Source organism: Pollachius pollachius (genome assembly GCF_949987615.1).
Source record: "Pollachius pollachius genome assembly, chromosome: 3".
Lineage (NCBI taxonomy): Eukaryota > Metazoa > Chordata > Actinopteri > Gadiformes > Gadidae > Pollachius > Pollachius pollachius.
The window spans coordinates 4,634,226-4,647,156 of record NC_136936.1 but is presented as its reverse complement, the minus strand read 5'-3'; the positions used below and the strand labels follow the sequence as shown (position 1 = coordinate 4,647,156).

The following is a 12,931-nucleotide window of genomic DNA, read 5'->3' as shown; positions in this document are numbered from 1 at the left end:
GGCTTTAGTCAAAATACACATACAGTAATAATAATAGAAAAGTATTGCTTTGAAAAATCTTTTGATATAGTGAGTCAGTAATATGGCAGTACCCAATCAATGACGGAGGCCGCCCCTGGTACAAGAGCCAGGTGGGGTCCTCTACCGGCTCCTAAAACTCCACCATCTGGTCTCACATCCAAGGATGGACCAGCTTCCTGAGGAACCAGTAGTGCTAGGCAGGAAGCCTTGGTAAATATTATTACAACACATTCAATTGAAATTTAAAAGTATTAACAATATATGATTAGTATTTTAAATGCCAATATCACAAAAACCTAAACTTTTATGGATATATATTTACTTTGTATGATTCTGAAGTTTATGTTGACTTTTCTACAATATTTATTTAATTTAAAAAAATGATTCATATATTTTATGTTTTACCCATTAAATGTTTCTTGGTGTTTTTCTCTGGCCTGAACAAAATTATAAAGCATTTTGGAAAGAATATACAGGTAATCAATCCAAAACTTGAGGCCAATATTGCAAAGACTTCCACAGCTACAGTGAACTTCCCAGGGGAACTAATGTAAGCTGGGATAAAAGTGATCCAAACAGCACAGAATATAAGCATACTAAATGTGATTAGCTTAGCTTCATTAAAATTGTCAGGTAGTTTTCGTGCTAAAACAGCTAACACAAAACAAAATACGGCAAGGAGCCCAATGTACCCAAGCACAGCCCAGAAACCTAATGCTGAGCCTAATGCACATTCTAGAATGATTTTCTCATTGTATGTGGTCAGGTTTCTAATAGAGAAGGGAGGCTTCTGAACCAACCAAATAATGCATATCAAAACTTGAACAAATGTAAAAGATACTACAGTCATTCTTTGCTGTGCAGGGCCAAACCATTTGGCTACATTACTTCCTGGTTGTGTAGCTTTAAATGCCATTAACACCACTAAAGTCTTGCCCAGAACACAAGCGATACAGAGGACAAAGGTGATCCCAAAAGCTGTGTGGCGAAGCATACAGGACCAGTCTGAAGGACGGCCGATGAAGGTCAGAGAACACAGGAAACACAGGGTCAAGGAGAAGAGCAGCAGGAAGCTCAGCTCAGAGTTGTTAGCTCTAACTACTGGAGTATATCTGTGCTGGAAGAACACTATGGCTGTAACGATGGTCAAACAGGCTCCTGCTATAGAGAATGCTGCCAAAATAATTCCCCAGACCTCATGAAAGGAAAGAAACTCAACAAGCTTGCGACGACAGAAGTTCTTCTCTGCATTGGGCCAGAACTCATTGGGACAAGCGGAACAGTCAGAGGAATCTGGAGAAAGACATAAAATTAGGACAAGTTTCTATTATTCTTAGAATATTTTGTCATTCATCATTTCATTCAGAATTAGGATTATTAAGATTGGTTGTACCAGTAGTATTGCTTATCTCTCCTTCAGCACATGGTACACAGTCATAGCAGCAAACCGGCTTCCCCTTCCGGAGAACCTTGCGTGTTCCCGGTGGACAGCTGTCACTGCATACGGACACAGGCACCTGATTCACACATAGACAAACAGCTTTACATAAAGTTTTAAAGAAGTTGTATTGAAGGAATCAAAGAATATGTTGTCCTCCCTGCCTGTATTCCACCATCTGCCCAACTGATTTCCCTTTTGATATTGAACTTCTGGCCAGGAGAAAGGGACTCATCATAATGTCCCACGGTTACAAACTCCAGACCACCGTTCTCATTTCTCTTCCAGTTAATCAGCTCATAGAAGGCCACAGGGTCACCATTGGCATCAAATGAGACGTGGTAACCATTACGAGAGAAATTCACCCTTTTCAACTGATCAAGGACCTGTGTAGATGAAAATATAGTGAAAACACAACAATTGTATGATTAAGATATTAACTGAAAATAAAAAGGTGCCATTTTGACCTTAACTTCTTCAAGGGTTTGCTTTAATAATGACCTGCACTGGCTTTATTTTCATGAATTTGTCACATAGTATTGCTGAGTTTATCTTCTTACACGCAATATTGTGTATAGCGTGTGCTATTGCGTAAACAGCTTTGTACACCATGTTTGTGATTCTGAGCTGAGAGGTGTCAGTGAATGGGTTTTGGAGATTCTGTATATCTTCAGTTCCATCACACGCTTTGTCCGGTCGGCCAGTGACTTCAAAAAGAGAATGAGGAATATATGTTGTGACATGAAAACACAAAAAATTATTTTAAAATAAGTATTTAATAATCATTTTTGATTATAACAATGAATAACAACAGTTAAAAATTATTTATAATATAAAAAATGAATTAATATAATTATAATTAATATTAACATGTTCAATTTTATTATTATATTATTTCCAAGATTTCTCACGTTTTTCTATCAGACAATTGAATGCACCCTCCCAGAACTCCGAAAGTACATGTGAAGCAGCCACCTTAGCAGGAGAAAGATTTAGAAGGTATTCTCTAAAACCTGGTATGGTAGATTGCGGAATAGCAAACCCAATAGCTCCTTCACACAAACGATATCTCAGAACCTCTGGATCGGTTACCCAGGCTTCACTGCCAATCCATTGGCGAGGAGGAGAGGGATGTACTGTCAGCTCTTCCAGCAGAACCAGCAAGTCTCCTGGGGATGTAAATGCCACGACAACCGTGGCTGTGGACCTATGGAGATTTCCATACATAAATTAGGCTTATACAAAAAATAAACATATTTAGTGTCATCGTATTATTAAAAATATATATATATGATTAAATATGCCTTTTTATAATAGTATGGATGAAACTGAGGTTTTAAAACATTATATGCCTTTTAAATTATCTTGGTTGGCATATTGACATTGGTTTATATTAACTGAACACAATCAGAATAATGAATGCATGAACCTGCGAATCACTTCAGCCACCTGTTGAATCTTGCTCTGTGGATCATTTCTATTGAATGATTCAGAGTATTCCACACATATACCCTCTTTCTGTGCTGCTCGTAAAAAGGACACCATCCCATTGTTACCATAGTCTGAGTTAGACTGAACAGTGCCAATCCAAGTCCAACCAAAATGTTTCACGAGTTTGGCAAGCGCAAGAGCCTGGAACTGGTCACTGGGGATGGTTCTAAAAAAGGTCGGGTATTGTGTCTTGTCAGACAAACACGCACAGGTAGCGAAGTGACTAACCTTAGGAAATAAATTTGACATTATGATGCATTTTGACAAAATAGGGGCATGAAAAGAAAATTATGCAGAATAAAGAGTAAATACTTGTGGAATGTCAAAGGGCCCGATGATTCGTGATATGCTGATTGATTGCGTTGATCCAGAATCACCAATAACTGCCAACACCCTTCCCGATTGTGAACATACTTTATTTTTATACATAGACAGAGGGTCATTTGTAAACTGGAACGCCACCTGCACGGCCATGGGTGGTGAGGAGCACGAATCATGGATTTTATAACCAAGTGTTACCCCCGGCAGAAGATCTGTGCTGTTGTTGATCTCGTCGATGGCAAAGGCCATTGCACGCGAGAAGCGCAATTCCCGGGTGTCCATGCTGTAAACAAATAAATATCATCTTGAAGATATACAAAATATATACTTAACCTCATTAACCTCACTAACCCTAACCTCATTTGGGTACATTAAATTGGCTTTCAAAGTATACAGCAAGTTCTTATTCTTATTCTCCGACCAACTCACCTCCCTGTGCATTTGAGAGGCTCTGGAAGGCTGCTGTAGTTTTTCTTCACTGTTTTCATGTAGTAATGCATGGGGAAAACACCCCCAATAATGTAATCCCCTCTCTTTGTAAATGCAGGTAGCTGAGGGGTACCCCGAAGCCAACAATCAACAGAGTCAGTGGCATTCTCAGTATTAGAAGAAGCCTCTGTTCTCATAATTAGACCACCCCCAGATTTATACAAAGAAAGCAAAAAACATGACAAAAATATACCCAAAGTCAAACCTGGTGTTAGAAAAACTGCAACCATGCCACCCATCGTTAAAATGAGCATGCAAGTGCTCACTAGGTGTTACAACTAGGCTATTTAATTGATCAGATAGGTGCTGCCCCCTTTTTGCATTACGTCAGATTGTGCACACAGGAGAAAACCCAACTGCTACCACCAGTGGCGATCTTAGCCCTTTGGGGGCTTCAGGCGAACAGTATTTGTGGGCCGCTCCATCTACCGGTCTAATGCCTTTGACGCATAATGTGATGGTCCATACAAGGGATGAACTAAAAGTCACTATCCTTCTTTCATGCAACTGTTAATTTTTAATTTACCTTAGGTTTCCAGTAGGTCACAGCAGGGGGTTGGACAGGGCATTGTGGTCTATTTTTTTTGTCAGCTGCAAAGTGAGAATAGCATACAAAACTAGAAAATGCATTTCCTGTAGAAAATGCGGTGAGTGCTGCAGTACAAAGTGAGGTTGAAAATATTTTTGAATAAAGCTACTTAGATTAAGACATGAAGAAACGTTACATGGCTTAAATCAAGTGAAGCGATTTGAACAAAAGTTCAAAAGTCTAAATGGAGTAAACAATGTAAACATGCACACTATTTAAGAAAATGTAAATGGTTGGAAATAAATAAAGTGACAGCTGAATGAAAAGCTCAAAGCATTGCTAAAAATACAGAAATGTAAAATGAATTGAACTGAAGAATCTGAAAGGTAAAATGTCTTTGCCTTGCACTGCTGGTGTGTGTGTGTGTGTGTGTGTGTGTGTGTGTGTGTGTGTGTGTGTGTGTGTGTGTGTGTGTGTCTTCAAGAGAATAGCGAGCCGGTGCGTGATTAAAAGTAGCCCAATAGAGCGGGAAAAACCGCCCAAACTGGCAACACTGCCTGAACGTCCTCAAAAGGTAGCCCAATCCGGCGGGAAGAACCGCCCAATCTGGTAACACAGTTTAACTTCCTCACTAAAATGGTGATTCTGAAGTTTGTTAAATGGTTTAAACAAAGATAAACGGTTGAAAATGTATTTAGTAAGGTCGTCGTCCTCCAATTGACTTCCATGTGAAAAAAAAGATAGTATTTTAAAAGTAGAATATTTTAAAAAGTATAAAATATTTTTTATACATTTCCAAGCTATTCTAAGCGAGTTCAAGCTATTCTGAACATTTTAAAATTGGACTGGATTCTCTAGGTGAAAAATTGGGGAAGGAGATAGGTCCCAAAGTGTGTAGAGAATAATAAAGAAAGAAAGAAAGAAAGAAAGAAAGAAAGAAAGAAAGAAAGAAAGAAAGAAAGAAAGAAAGAAAGAAAGAAAGAAAGCAAGATAGAAAGAAAGAAAGAAAGAAAGAAAGAAAGAAAGAAAGAAAGAAAGAAAGAAAGAATAAAACCTAAGAAGAACAATAGTTGAGACTGCATAGAGCACTCACCTAACAAAAAGATTAGTTATGGTGACACTATTATATATATATATATATATATATATATATATATATATATATATATATATATATGTATTTCACTGACTGTTAACCTAAGTTGTCATAATTTACCTTAGGTTTCCAGTAGGTCACAGCAGAGGGTTGGACAGGGCATTGTGGTCTATTTTGTTTCACCTGCAAAACTATAAAAAAGCATACAAAACAATAAGACATTGTTTTGTCCACATCTGTTCTCCCTCTCTTCCTCAAAACTTGAATTACCGGTGAGAGCAAATGATGTAGATGGCTGCTCTTGTTCTGCCGACGATCCCGCTGCCACCGCGGTGCCTGTAAAAAAGCTTGATAGCTTTGGCAGCTTTGAAATAAATTCCTGCCTTTGGTCTTTCATCTGCTTTTTATGTGACCTGTTTTCGCACGTTCGCTTCATTTCTCACTCGATTAATCTCTTCTCTCTCACCGCACCATTCCTCATGATGATCAACTTTCTAGGTGCAACCCATTTGATCAGACCATTCAGATAAAATGCAATGGCCACAACTCAACCCAATGCCCAAACACAAACTGATTTGGTGCCGGAGGTGGTAAAAGTTGCACACTTGGCACACATGTAGCAGTTGACTGTGGGACTATATGGTCTTTCACTCATAGCAATAACACCAAAGATGGCAGAGATAAAACATTTTACTGAATTTGCATTTGTTTGAAGTTAGCCTATCCAAGCCGAGACTGGGCCTTAAAGGGGTAAACACATAATTTCTCAAAATACTTTTTTGATGGTTGATTCTGAAACTGTGTTCTTAAGAAATATGTTTAATGACTATTTGGATATTTTTGTTATGGCAAACAAGCTTTAAAGTCGTACGAATGCCATTTTACCGTACCTACATACAGTTCAATACATCCTCCACGTACGGAATAATGCTCCTTCTTTCTCAAAATAAATTCTGACCTGCCCTTGCTAATGGCTATGTCCATGTAGCTCAGTGATGAGCTTAGGCTCAGGAGGTTGTGGGTTCAAGTATGCCTATATCTAATATGTTGCCTTATGAAGTACATAATGCCATGGTATTGTCCTTTAGGGATATTACCTCCACCTTGTGGACAGAATACAGTTTACCAAGCATAATCAATTCAGACTGAGGCCATGGCTACAAACACTGCATCCTTGGCACGGGATCTACCAGATAACTTAAATGAGGCAAAGATTATCACCTTCCGCAAGCTGGTCTTCTTTGATGTTTGGATAGCCCCAAATGTTCAAATTTCTCCCAGTATTAGACACACCTGATGCATAGCCGTGTGTTTTGCGTTTACCTGTGATTTAAGTTGATACCATTGTTGAATGGAGATTTTCTCTTAATCAAATTAGTTAACAGTTTGCCAGAAGGCTATTTTTGTACGTTGTACAGTTGTAGAGCCATTTGCCCCTTCTTACGGTGGCCGATTTAGAGCACTCCTAATGACTAATTGAGCATTAAAGAATTAAAAGGAAAGTAAATGAAGGATGGCCAGAAAATCTTTAACGTTGAACTCAAATAGATTTTTTCCCAGCATAAAACCAGACGTAAAACGTTGTCTGCCTCAGATTGATCAGCAAACCAGACTTTTACCTCTCCTCCTTGCTCCAATCAGATTCAGATGGCGATCTTTTCCAGGCCTCCGAGCCTCTAGGAGGAAACAAATGTACTGGGAAATAAAATTAGAAATTGGCTACTACAACTGAAAAATAAGTATGAATAACTAAAAGCTAAATGTTCAATATGGTTATAGATTATAGAACCGTCACTTTATCGTGGGGGAGAGGTTTTGCGTGTCCCTGTGAACCTGAGGGCTGTGTTGTCTGGAGCCTTGTGCTCCTGCTAGGGTCTCCCATGGCAGAGTGGTCTCAGTTGAGGGGCCAGACTAAGAATGGTTCACAAAGACCCCATGACAAAACAGGCAAGAGGAGGAGAGACCCTGCCCGGAGGAAGCCCGGGGCCCCTGCCTGGAGCCAGGCCAAGACGGAGGGATCGTCAGTGAGCGCCTGATAACCAGTTTGCCACGTCGCCTGTCCGGGCACCGCCCGAACAAGCAAAGTGGCAACCCCTGATCTAAACCAGAGTGGTCGTCTGTTGTTAGACTTCTGTGCTAGCCATGGATTGTCCATCAAACACCATGTTCAAACATAAGGATGCTCATAAGTGTACCTGCTACCAGAGTGTACCCTAGGCCAAAGATCAATGATCGATTTCGTGATCGTGTCATCCGATCTGAGGTTGCATGTTTTGGACACTTAGGTGAAGAGAGGGGCGGAGCTGTCAACCAACCGGCATCTGTAAGTGAGTTGGATGAGGGAATTGGGGAAGACTCTGACCTGGTCAGCCCAAGTGGGTAGTGCGGGTGAATTGGGAACATCTGGAGGAGGCCCCCGTCCTACAGATCTTCAACTCACACCTCCGGCGAAGCTTTTCTGGCCTCCCTGTGGAGGTTGGGGGCATTGAGCCAGAATGGGCAATGTCCATAACCTCCATTGCTGAAGCTGTGAGCTGTGGCCTCAAGATCTTAGGTTCCTCAAGGGCTGGAAACCCTCAAACACCGTGGTGGACACCGGTGGTCAGGGAAGCCTTCCGACTGAAGAACCAGCCTTCCGGGATATGTTATCCCGGAGGACTTCTGATGCCGTTGCAGGGTACCAACAGGCTTAAAGGGCTGCGGGCGCTGCCATAGTAGGGAGGAGGTAGAAGAATGCTGGAAGGAGCACTTTGAGGAACTCCTGAATCCAACTACCATGCCCACTATGATGGAGGCAGAGCTTGAGGCTGATGGCGGTTCATCATCAATTTCGCTGGTGGAAGTCACTGAGGTTGTCAAACATCTCCGCAGTGGCTCTGGATGTTGAGGGGCTGTCTTGGTTGACACGCCTATTCAACATTGCTTGGGAGTCTGGTACAGTGCCAACAGACTAGCAAACCGGGGTGTTGGTGCCCCTGTTCAAAAAAGGGGAACCAGAGAGTGTGTGCCAATTACCGGGGTATCACACTACTCAGCCTCAATGGTAAAGTCTACTCCAAGGTGCTGGAAAGTACCTCAGATAGAAGAGGAACAATGTGGCGTGTAACCGGGTCCCCTGGGAGAAACTGTGGGAGGTGCTGCGGGAGTATGGGGTGAGGGTTTTACTCCTCAGGGCCATCCAATCTCTAAACTCTCAAAGTGAGAACCGTGTCCGCATTCTCGGCAGAAAATCAGTTTTGTTCCCAGTGTGTGTTGGCCTCCGCCAGGGCTGTAGCCAGGCTATTGCCAGACCAAGCTCAATCATAGATTGAACGTTGGTCTTGGGAGGCTGCTGTTATTTTCTTCGGATCAAGAGGCGCATTTAAAAGGAGTAGTTCAAATGTCTATGTATGCAATTGGATATTCCCTCAACCAATCAGACCAACGATCCAGATGCGTGCACATACTATGCAGAGTGATGGGAAAACTCCAGGCAGGTGTCAACAAATTGGATTGTTTGGTCGCACAATAGGTGGGTAATTGCAGCAAACGTTTTTTGCAGGTTGTGCAAAATTTATATGACAGTGGAGGGTATATACAGTCACTGAAGCGATACTTTTTTTTAGAGCTAAGTAGCCTTTGCACATCGCCGACAGGTTAGCAGGCATAGGGTTGACAGTTGTGCGAGAGTCGGAAATCTGCACTAATTTGCAATCGCTGCATTACTGTTCTCTCACACCTTGAGCATAATTTGACCACGTACTGGAGATGGAAGGATGAGTAAATTGCTGGCAGAACGGGCTGGGGGTACCCAGTCTAGCTTGCCATCGCTTCCCTGTCGTCATTGTGTTAAACCAGCCATTAGCGCGCCAGGGGGAAAAGCCAGCTTGGTGATTGGCTCCAGTAAAAGCAGATTGAACTGGCTGAGGGAACCCAGTCTACCAGGGCTGCATTTGTCTCCCATCCGGTTTGTGATATTCAAGGATAGGATATCGAAGCGTAGTCGTGATGGGGAGGGGTTGCAGTTCGGTGGTCTGAGAATCTCAAAACTGCTTTTTGCAGATGATGTGGTCCTGAAGGCATCATCGGCCTGTGACCTTCAGCACTCACTGGATCGGCTAGCAGTCGAGTGTGAAGGGGCTGGGATGAGGATCAGCACCGCTAAATCTGAGGCCATGACTCTCAGCAGGAAACCAGTGGATTGCCTTCTCTGGGTATGAAATTAGTCCTTAGCCCAAATGAAGGAGAATCGGGGCAGTGGGGGCGGTATTGTGTTCACTTTACCGCACCGTTTTGACGAAAATAGAGCTGAGCTGCAAGGCAAAGCTCTCGATCTACCAGTCGATCTTTGTTCCTACCCTCACCTATTGTCATGAGATCCCTCATGGGATCTCATTTCGGTCATCAGGGTGATGACCGAAAGGACGAGATTGTGGATACAAGAGGCCGAGATGCGTTTTCTTAGGAGGGTGGCTGGAATCGACATTAGGGATAGGTTGAGATGCTGACCATCCGTGAGGAACTCGGATTAGAGCCACTGCTCCTCTGCTTAGAAAGGAGTCAATGGAGTTGGTTGGGGCATCTGTTAAGGATGCCCACTGGGTGCCTCTCTAGGAAGGTGTTCCCGGCATGACCAGGGGGTTGGAGACCTTGGGGAAGAACCAGAACTAGGTGGAGAGATTATATCTCACTGGCAAAGGAACGCCTCGGGATCCCTCTGTCAGAGCTAGTCAATGTGGCCCGGGGAACGGAAGTCTGGGGCCCCCTGCTTGAGCTGCTGCCCCCAACACCCAATCAAACGGATTGACGATGAGGATAAATATTCAATATATTTATAGATTATAGATTTGGCAAGGTGCCAAATAAAAAAAGTAAAAGGGATAATTTACTATTGAGACCAAGGTCTCTTATGGACCTGATAAAATCCTGATTTGGCATTATGATTTTGCACTCTCTAATGGGTCTAGTGCCGGTCAACAGGGAGCATAGACCTCTTATCCATACATCTGCTTAAAGGGAATGCTGACAACTCTGACTGACCATTTAGGTAAACATTATCTTACTTAGAATTGAGAAGATAGCATTCTGGAGAAAATGTGTTCAGGACTCACTCTGCTAGAAAGGAGACTGGTGTATGCATCCATTTAATGGATGCATAGTGTAAGTGTGGTACTCTCAAAACTGATTTTTATTGTATAATTAATTCTATAATTATTTTTTATAATTTTCTCTGAATTTAAGGGCTTCAAACATTTTTTATAAATGTATGAGACCAGTACATTCATTTATTCCTCATAATTTGTGTTGAGAGGAACTTAAAATGTAAGCAGCACCCAGGTGGAACTGTTGACACTTAAGTAGTTGCGTTCCGGGTTGTCGTCAGATGGGAGCACTTCCGCCCGCGTCCTCAGACGCAACTTGGATGACGAACTGAGCAGGCGTGTCTTCATTGCTTCGCACCATTTCCTGTATATTACAGGTCAGTAGTTGGTTTAAACTATAAAATGTCAACCTTCTAAAGCCTTGCTTTATATGTATAACTGTTGAACAAGTTCGGGTCATGTTTTGTTGTGTTTCTAGCGGACTTAAGAGACTTTAAAATACTGCCGTTCAGTACTATGGCAGGGGTAAATACCGGAAGGCGCGAAACGGCAGGTCCCGCCGATTATGGGTTCATTTTTCGCCCTGCGTATTGCCTTGCGGGCATGCCGCGCAATTTAAGGGTTTTTGTTAGCACTTTGAACAGTGTTAGTTTTATTTGTGGTCTCCTGTACACTACAGTTTAAATGGGAATATGAGTAAATGTAAAAGGTTCATGGTTACAGTTTTACAAAATTAATATAAACAAGAATGTTTATATTAATGCATACTGTTTAAAGATAAAAATGTTACTGTTACATCCAGAGTCACAACTTGGTTTACTTTGTATTGAGAACGTTTAGCTTTCTCTGAGTAATACTTTTGTTTTATTTAAGTGTGTGTGAATCTAGAATAATTCCCAACTACATGTTGCATTCAAGTACAGTGGATTAATGCTGTTCATTGCACTAAATTATTATTGATGCTTTAACTCACTTAAACAGGTGAATGTAAATGAGTACGTTGCTGTAGAGTTAAGTGGACTGATGGAGAATATTGAATGTGCACGAGATATAACATGAATGTGAATTAGAATAGGATGTACGATGTAGTTAATATTTGATGGACTTAAACAGTTGAAGACTGAACAAGAGATACTCAGAGAAATGTTTGTATTTTATTTGTGAATTTGAATATAGACGCAACTTGGATGACGAACTGAGCAGTCGTGTCTCCATTGCTTCGCACCATTTCCTGTATATTACAGATTTCTTTATTGTTGCCGTGGCACCCAGTCCTGGGACCCGTAACACAAGCAAGTGTGCTTCTTTGCAATTCAAAGTCTTGTCTGTCAAAGACGCAATATCTCATAAAGTAATTGCCATGACTACCAATAGGTTTTAACAATGTATTGCCAATCAGGTGTTTACATTCGGTGTATAAAAGAAAAGACACAAAGACACTTGCAAAGGATGAATTGTATATTACACATGAGAATACAAGTGTTCGTAATATTGTACAAATGAACACATCAATTGAACAGAACAACCATGGCCGACTCAAATATAGCATTATTTATGGAGTTAAATCATAAAGATTATAATGAAAAGTATAAACTGAAATGTGAATGTAGAACATTATTGCAAGAACAGCAGGTGAGTAATTTCCATGCCAATTCAATAAAGACCTACACTCAACATATAATTTGTATGATTCTGAAGGTTACGTTGACTATTCTACATTTCATTTTTTCATGAGAAAAGTAAGAATACTTTCTATTTTTTACCCATTAAATGTTTCTTGGTGTTTTTCTCTGGCCTAAACAAAATAATAAAGCATTTTGGAAAGAATATACAGATAATCAATCCAAAACTAGAGGCCAAAATGGCAAACACCTCAACAGCTACAGTGAACTTCCCAGGAGAACTGATATAAGCTGGGATAAAAGTGATCCAAACAGCACAAAATATAAGCATACTAAATGTGATTAGCTTAGCTGCATTAAAATTGTCAGGTAGTTTTCGTGCTAAAACAGCTAACACAAAACAAAATACAGCAAGGAGCCCGACGTACCCAAGCCCAGAAACCTAATGCTGAGCCTAATGCACATTCTAGAATGATTTTCTCATTGTATGTGGTCAGGTTTCTAATAGAGAAGGGAGGCTTCTGAACCAACCAAATAATGCATATCAAAACTTGAACAAATGTAAAAGATACCACAGTCATTCTTTGCTGTGCAGAGCCAAACCATTTTGCTACTTTGCTTCCTGGTTGTGTAGCTTTAAATGCCATCAACACCACCATAGTCTTGCCCAGAACACAAGATATACAGAGGACAAAGGTGATACCAAACGCTGTGTGGCGAAGCATACAGGACCAGTCTGAGGGACAGCCGATGAAGGTCAGAGAACAAAGGAAACACAGAGTCAAGGAGAAGAGCAGCAGGAAGCTCAGCTCAGAGTTGTTAGCTCTAACTACAGGGGTAAAT

General features: G+C 41.3%; 1 protein-coding gene across 1 annotated transcript; it reads right to left on the bottom strand.

Annotated features, from left to right (window-relative positions):
• Positions 1–415: 415 nt before the first annotated feature.
• On the bottom strand, positions 416–3,795 carry LOC307072699 (extracellular calcium-sensing receptor-like; the record flags this gene model as incomplete). Its single annotated transcript, XM_079732113.1, has 8 exons — positions 3,701–3,795; positions 3,263–3,554; positions 2,889–3,178; positions 2,371–2,666; positions 1,961–2,166; positions 1,624–1,845; positions 1,415–1,538; positions 416–1,314 (listed from the first exon to the last, which is right to left on the bottom strand). The coding sequence occupies exons 1-8, from the start codon at positions 3,769–3,771 to the stop codon at positions 416–418; spliced, it is 2,400 nt and encodes a 799-aa protein (XP_079588239.1). The 5' UTR covers positions 3,772–3,795.
• Between the last annotated feature and the right edge of the window lie 9,136 nt (positions 3,796–12,931).